We start from the raw sequence: 7,556 nt of genomic DNA on the forward strand, positions 1-7,556 counted from the left end.
ATGCATCCACCTCGGGCTGCCCTCCACCCCCCCACCCCAAACCGACACACATATAGCTTGCGTTGTTAGAACTGGAGACGCCCGCAGGTGAGGACTCGGGCTGGGCCCCTCCCCACCTCCCGGCGGGGGTGGGGACGCGGGGAGTTAGCCCAGGTTTAGCTTAGCCAGGTGAAAGCCCAGTCCTGGGGACACCCTTGGCCAGGAGCTCCTAACCCTGGGTTCTGTCCATCTGGGGGAGTTTTCGTCTCCAGGATGGGGTGGACATTTCTGTCCCAGAGTGACCCCACATCTGGAGGGAACTCCTGTGCCTGCCTGTGGAAATACTGGGACTTCCCTCTCACCCTCTGGTGACTACATCTGGGGTCTCCCCTGGCTTGGGAAGCTTTCCTGGGAGAGCATTCTCTTGGCCTGAGCTGACCCCAGAGCCCCTGAATTTGGAGGAACCCTCTTCTATGAGTGTGTCCCTTGGCGGCCACCTCTGGGCTCCCACACAGAGGGAAGTCTCCTGCCCCAGAGGCAGTGATCTCTGATGACGGGGATTCTGAATGACACACATGCAGGGCCCCCCATGTGTACTTACTTTCATCTCAGGACAATAGCAGACTCCCCACCCCCTTCCCTAGGATCCCCTTGGCCAGGATGGAACTGAAGGCCGAGGAGGAAGAGGTGGGTGGCGTCCAGCCAGTGAGCATCCAGGCCTTCGCCAGCAGCTCCACGCTGCACGGCCTGGCCCACATCTTCTCCTACGAACGGCTCTCTCTGAAGCGGGCGCTCTGGGCCCTGTGCTTCCTGGGCTCACTGGCTGTGCTGCTGTGTGTGTGCACTGAGCGAGTGCAGTACTACTTCCACTACCACCACGTCACCAAGCTCGATGAGGTGGCTGCCTCCCAGCTCACCTTCCCCGCCGTCACGCTGTGCAACCTCAACGAGTTCCGCTTTAGCCAAGTCTCCAAGAATGACCTGTACCACGCTGGGGAGCTGCTGGCCCTGCTCAACAACAGGTGGGCGGCTCTCACCCATCCGCTAGCTGGGCTCCTTGGACTTGCATGCATGCCAGCTTCTAGATACCCCCATCAGGGTACTTGCCTCCCTGACCCTTCTGTAGAGCCCAGACATCCCTGTCCTCTAGGCCCCCAAGCCTGCCACTCAGAGCAAAGGAATTGGGGTGCTGCTGAGCACGTAGTTAAGGGCACCCAATCTCTGATCCCAGCATAGTCCCAAACAGCTCTCCCCCTAACCCAGCCTGAGCTATGAGACATTAGCACCCTCTCTGGAGTGACCTTTGCCACCCTCCTGCCACTATATCTTGATCTTCTCCTCGCTTCTCCATCTTTAAAGGGTAGAGACTGTAGTATAAAAGATAGCTCCTGCCTTGATGACTCTACCCACCTCTCCCTTACCCATGTGGCCACTGCAGATCCTACTGTCTTCTCAGATCCCAGGGTGCAGGTCCTCTGGACACGCCCTGCTCTCCAGGGCTGATTGCTACCCTCCCCCCCACCCCCTCCCCTCCCCNCAGTGGAGACAGGAATGGAAGGTCATGCTGATCCATGCGCTGCTCACCCCTGGGCTCCAGGTATGAGATACCGGACACACAGATGGCAGATGAAAAGCAGCTGGAGATACTGCAGGACAAGGCCAACTTCCGCAGCTTCAAGCCCAAACCCTTCAACATGCGGGAGTTCTACGACCGTGCAGGGCACGACATTCGAGACATGCTGCTCTCCTGCCACTTCCGGGGGGAGGTCTGCAGTGCCGAAGACTTCAAGGTGGTGAGTGAGTCCCCAGGTGTGGGGCAGAGTCAGCCCTGCCCCCAGAGGAGGAGGAGATTAGGAGCCTCGGGCCTCTCAATGAGCTTGCTACTCAGGGAGAGGAAGCTCTGGGTCCCTGGGACTTGCTTCTGTCCGGAGGGGACTTAGTTCAGCACAGAGGCACATGTGCTCTGTGTGAGTGCCTGAGCATCAGCCTTGTGTCCATGATGGCAGGAAAGAGAGCCCACAGTGCATAACATACAGAGGCAGCGGACACACGCACGTGCACGTGAGCTAGCATGGCTTTGACCCCACTAAGCTTACTTTGTGGGCCACAGGTGTCAGAGTTGGACGTGGTGGTGGGTAAGCTGCAGCCTTATTACTTGAAATGAGGTGTGAGGACTATCCCCTGGGAGCCTGAACCAACTACAGGACTTAGCTACTCCACTTCCCCAACAGACCGAATCAGAATTTGCATTTTGGCAGGTGATTTGGACTTAAGTTTGGGAAGCACTGAGAAACCTGGGAAGTAAGGGAAGCTTTCTCTTAAATAGCCAGACAGGTAGTTCTCTCTGTGCCACCCCTGCCCATACACACACACACACACACACACACACACACACTGTCCAATTGGGTTCCCCCCTTGCCAGCAAGAGCCAGGGTCTGAGGAAGGAGAGATTTTTGGGGTACACAGTCATGGCTGAACTTGAAATTCCCTTTACTTTTTTTTCATCCCTTTCCTCCTTAAAATGGAGATGCCCCCACAGACACACACACCACTCCCCACGGATGGGGCTGCCTCAAAGCCAGCATCCCAAGGAAGATTAGGGGAACTGACTTGCATCTCATATGCCAGGTGATCCTGGGCAAGTTGTATAGATTCCTGTTACAACCAGACGGGCTGGAAAGGGCCCAGAGGACCTGGAGCCATGTATGAAAAATAACACCAGATGAGAAAATGAGGCTTATAACTTCAGAATGCTTTGTAGGCTGTCCTTCAATTCCCTGGATAAACAGTCCCATTATCTCTATTTTACAGATGCACAAACTGAGACACAGAGAGGTAGAGTGGGTTGCCCGAGTTCACATAGCTGGCTAGTGACAGATTCAGGATTAGAACTCATGTCTGATTAAGTTCCAGTGAAGTGTGCTCTTTGTTAATATTGCTGATCCTGGAGTCAGTGTGTCCATTTCCAGTTCTGGTCATTGCTCTTTGAAAACCCGGCCTCCCCTAAGACCCCCTTGCTATTGATGCCTGCCCCTAATTCTCTGCTCTCAGACATTCCCTTTTCTCCCTGCCCATTTCCTCCCCTTCTTGCTTGCTTCCTCCCAGCATTATGGGAGCATGAACTGCGTTTGTTTGTGTAGAAATGTTGGAGGTATGGTCATGCTTGTTTTTTTCCTGCTGAGGTTATAGAAGAATTCCTAATTTCCTTAAGCCCTGCTCTGCAGACCAGTTTCATGTGCCTTCGTCAATCCTGCCAGACAAAGGTTGCAGGACTCTACTCCTTGCTGAGCCAAGCGGATGGGGAGCTTAGAATGGTGCATTAACCACTTCCCCCTTTTCCTTCCTCAAAACAGGAAAGTTCTGGATTCCCCAGGGCCTGAGACCAAAGGGTTCCCAGGCTCACCAACTATATACCCATGAGTAGTAGAAGTTAGTTGAAGGTAGAAGTGAAAGGCAGAGCCTTCTGCCTCTGTAACATACCCAGTATACGAGCGGAAGGGACCAGCAAGAAAGAGAAAACCCATTAGCTTGAATGGTTTGTAATGTTGGACGATGGACAGAATATTTGGCTCAACCTGAGAAGGTATAGTGGGGGTATAATTAGTCCATAGAAGGTGTTCAGTTGAAGCTCCGTTTGTCCCTCATGTCCAGAAAGATTCCAAGTGGTGATGCTAAGACATGTTTGGTTCATGAAAATGGAGATACTGAAATGTGATTGGTCCATGTTATCTGAGGGAACACGTCTAAGTAGACAGATGGAGATATGACTAGTTCACAAAGTTCTGGAACAGTCTGAGTTCTTCCTCTTGTTTGGGGTTGGGGCCAGGGGAGACACAAGAACTAGTAGCCTGCAGGCCCAGCACTGGCACTTCTTGGTGCTGGATTGTCAGGGAAGACTAGGTTTTGGATGTTTCTGAGCCCATGTCAAAGACCTGACCCTGAATCTGGCTGCACCCAAACCTCTTAGCCCCTTCTTCTACCCTATCTCATTGACCTCCCTGCCCACCCCTTTCCATGTCAGGAACTCTACCACTTCTGCCAATAGGAATGTTAGTTACTACACAGATGGGAGTTTGGTTGTGAGTCCTTGTATGACATCTCCTGGTAGAAAAGAGGGTTCTGGCAGTCTCCTCCAGCTCGCTGGTACTAAGGGACGTAGACACTCCTTGCCTGATGCTCCATCTTCTCTCTCTTCTGCTTTGGTCTAATAGTTAATATCTGCCTGTCCATCCTTGCCATTCTCTGCTAGGCCAAGAGGTATGTATCTAGCCCCTAGATAGACATGGCACTGGCAGAAAGCATTCACCTATTGGGTCAGAGTTTAGGAGAGACTGTCCTGGCATCTTTTGCTGCCTTGAAACAGAGGTTCTAACTAGGAGTCCAAGCCCTGGCTCAAAGTTTTTGCAAAATATAGTGTGCATGGGTACATGTGAACTCCTCTCCAGGTTTCCAAGGGCAAAGCTCATCCAACAATGAGAACCTTGCTCATGGAGGACAGCTCAGAGGGCATAGGAAGGGCATACTCTGGTCCCTCAAAGACCCCAGCTCCTCTGGCAGGGGTCTGCAGTGACAAGTGTTCCCCCCAGATGTGCTTCTGAATCCAGCTCAACTGTAGGGGATGGTCTGGTGGTCACAGAGTGTTTGACGGGGTCAATCCCCGAGCTGTAGCTGAGTCAGGTTGGGAGTGTGGGGATAAATTTGGAGAACCTGGGCTAAATCTGGGAGAAGCTGATTTGGAAACTCTTTGGGACTAAAGAAGCAGAGGACAGAGGGTAGACCCAGAGGCTCACTCTCAAGGACCCCCTCTTCCCTAGCCTCTTCTACTTCTTTGAGGTGGGGTGCTTTGTTGCGAGGGCAACAAGGTCTGAGGCTCTGCTCTCTCCCACCCCTCCTCGAGGCCAGCCAGGCCAAGGCAGGGCAGGAGTTCCATGGCGGGGGACCAGGGGCGCAGCTGTCTGCCAGTGTCTGGGTGGGGGCCGGAGGGAGTGAGCACAGTCGCAGCTGGTGCCAGCCTCCAGCTGCACCTTATCTGTCCCTGGCAGTGGGAGCGCCTGTGTGGCTGGAATGCTGAACAGCACCAGGGGAGGGGGCTGGCAGATGGCTGCCCACTCAGCCCTCTGCCACCCCCCTCCTCCAGCTGAGACCCAGAGCCTTTGCCTGGGGGAGAGAAAGTGGGGAATTCATTTCTGGACCCTGGAAGAGAAAGAAGGGGAGGGCAGAAAATGGAAATCTTGGGGGTGGGTGCGCTATGGAGATAGTATTCTCTCTCAGGTGGGGGTGGAATTGGGGGATAAGGGATTGAGGGGCCTGCAGGAGTCCCCCCGCCCCCACCAGGACCCAGGGGCACAGAAATCCCCCTAAGGCTCTGGAGGGGGACAGGACTCTTCTGGATCACCTAGAGGGGTGAGAAGCAGATATAAGAAGTGGGTGTAGGTGGGTGATCCTGGGACCTGGAGAAGGGAGGGATCGGCCATCTTATAGCAAGCTGAGCCGGGGTGCAGGCCCCAGAGAGCCAGGACTAGCATGGGAGCTTCCTTATCCCTGACTTGGCTCTGCCCTTTCATTGACACCCCTTACACCCACACCCCCCTCCCGCTGTGTAGCAGCTCAGACCAGCTCAGACCTCACTACCTGAGTCTGTTCCCTCCAGCTAGCAGTGAATGGAGTCTGAGGGGAAAAGCTTCCCAGACTGCTACCTAGAGAGAAGGAGGGTCCTGAGCAACCCTGCCCGGGGACAGAGGCCCAGTGGTCTGTGTGTGATTGTGCGGGGAGGGGGAGGGGAACGGGGGAACATGCACAGATTGCAGAGGGACTGGAGAGCCTGGAGCAGAGAAGTTAACTTTGGAGGAGGGCGTTCCTTCCAGCCTTACCCTTCTCTCCCTCCCTCCCTCCCTCAGAAGTGCCTGAGATTGGAAGGAGGAGCCGGGAGTGGAGCCAGTTGCAAGAATCCTGGGGACCCTGGTTGGGGTTTCTCTCTCTCTCTCTCTCTCTCTCTCTCTCTCTCACACACACACACACACACACACACACACACACACACACACACATCCTTTGGATAAGGTAGTTACCTCTCTCACCTCCTTTCCCTCTCCTTTCTTCCTCCTCAGCCATTCTTGACTCCACCCCTTTCCCAGCAAGGAGGCTATTCTAAGTTAATTGATCTCCAGGCTGTTGGCTAAAGTAATAGGGAATTGGTGTAAGTAACTGAGTGCCTCTAGGGGCAGAGTCGGAAGTGCAGGGGTTGGGGGAGCGCCTTCAAGCTTTGGGCCTTTCTCCTGCCCCGGCCCTTCCTCGGAAAACTCAAAGGTACAGTCACTTCCGCACCAGGTATGTGTCTCTGTGGGAAGCAGAGGGGAGGCTTGCAAGGAGGTCCCGTTTCTGCTGCGGGCAGAGGTTGCTTCTGAGCATGCTTCAACTTTGTGGAAGGCAATTTCAGTTCTGGGGCGAATGATGAGGGAGACTGGGGTTGGAAGTGTGTAGCTCCGTTTGGTTCATTCCTGTTACAGAGCCACTTCTAATAGCCAGGCCCCGTGCTGGGTGCCAGAGATCCAGTTCCTGCCCTCGGGGAGCTTAGAGTTAAGTGTGGTACCCAGAGAGGCTCAGAGCCTAGAAGGTGGTGACAGTAACAAAGGAAGCCTCAGGAGACAGGGAGTAATGTGCCTGATACCAGAGGACCCCCCCTTCCCCCACCCCGACATCTAGGTGGAGTCCTTCCATCTCCCCAGCCCAGCTCATCTATTCAGAAGCTCCAGGTTGTTTTTTTTTTTAATGTTTATTTATTTATTTTTGAGAGAGAAAGAGAGCAGTGGAGGGTCAGAGAGAGGGAAACAGAAAATCCCAAACAGGTTCCATCTGAGCTGTCAGCACAGCCCGACATGGGGCTGGAACCCACGAACTGTGAGATCATGACCTGATCTGAGTCAGACGCTTAACCGATTGAGCCAGTCAGGTGCCCCAAAAACTTGTTTTATAGAATGTGTGGTGACTCCCCCCGCCTTCCTACCCCCCACTGCCATCCTGCCCCAGCAGATGCACAGCCCACTGCTCTCCAGCAGGGGTCACTGTCTGCCTTCGGCTGGGCACCCTAGGTGCCAGTCTGCTCTCTCTGTAGGTCTGAGGTGGCCCCTCCAGGAACTTCTACCCTCTGGCTGAGAACCTCCCAGGCAAGACTCTTGTATGAGGATTCTGGGAGGCCAAACTGGGAAGCAGACAGCAAGAATGAGAAGTGGTGCCTTGTTCTGGCAGAGGGTGAGGCTGGGCGTGGGGACCCCTGAGGTCTATTTTAGGCATAGTTTCATCTGGCTTCACTTCTCAGCTTCTAGCCCCAATTTCCTGTGAGGAAAGGGGGCTCTAAGTAGGTTGCTAAATTATTCTTTGCCAGGAGGCAGCCCGTCCTTCAGCCTCTGAGCCTCTCTGGCTAAGCCCACGCTGGCCCACATGTGGAATGGATGTGTGGTGCTGACTTTCCTGGACATGTGGATCAGACATCTTCCTTGTGGAAAAAAATCTTATAAATATTTTTATGTATTTTTGAAAGAGAGAGTGTGTGTGTATGAGCAGCGGAGGGTCAGAGAGAG

The 7,556-nt window shown here is 54.0% G+C and overlaps 1 protein-coding gene across 3 annotated transcripts in view; it reads left to right on the forward strand.

Moving 5' to 3' along the window:
* Positions 1–639: 639 nt before the first annotated feature.
* The window catches only part of ASIC1 (acid sensing ion channel subunit 1), a 23,875-nt gene continuing 16,958 nt past the window's right edge, over positions 640–7,556 (forward strand). Inside the window, exons 1-2 of one of the 3 annotated variants that reach the window (XM_077753353.1) lie at positions 640–1,001; positions 1,577–1,776. In XM_077753353.1, the coding sequence (XP_077609479.1) occupies positions 640–1,001; positions 1,577–1,776 (562 nt within the window). Of the gene's footprint in view, positions 1,002–1,576; positions 1,777–6,278; positions 6,307–7,556 lie in introns of those variants that run through there. The other 2 variants (XM_077753351.1, XM_077753352.1) reach the window with 2 other exon arrangements.

Source organism: Crocuta crocuta, unplaced genomic scaffold, assembly GCF_008692635.1.
Source record: "Crocuta crocuta isolate KB4526 unplaced genomic scaffold, BGI_CrCroc_1.0 scaffold30, whole genome shotgun sequence".
Lineage (NCBI taxonomy): Eukaryota > Metazoa > Chordata > Mammalia > Carnivora > Hyaenidae > Crocuta > Crocuta crocuta.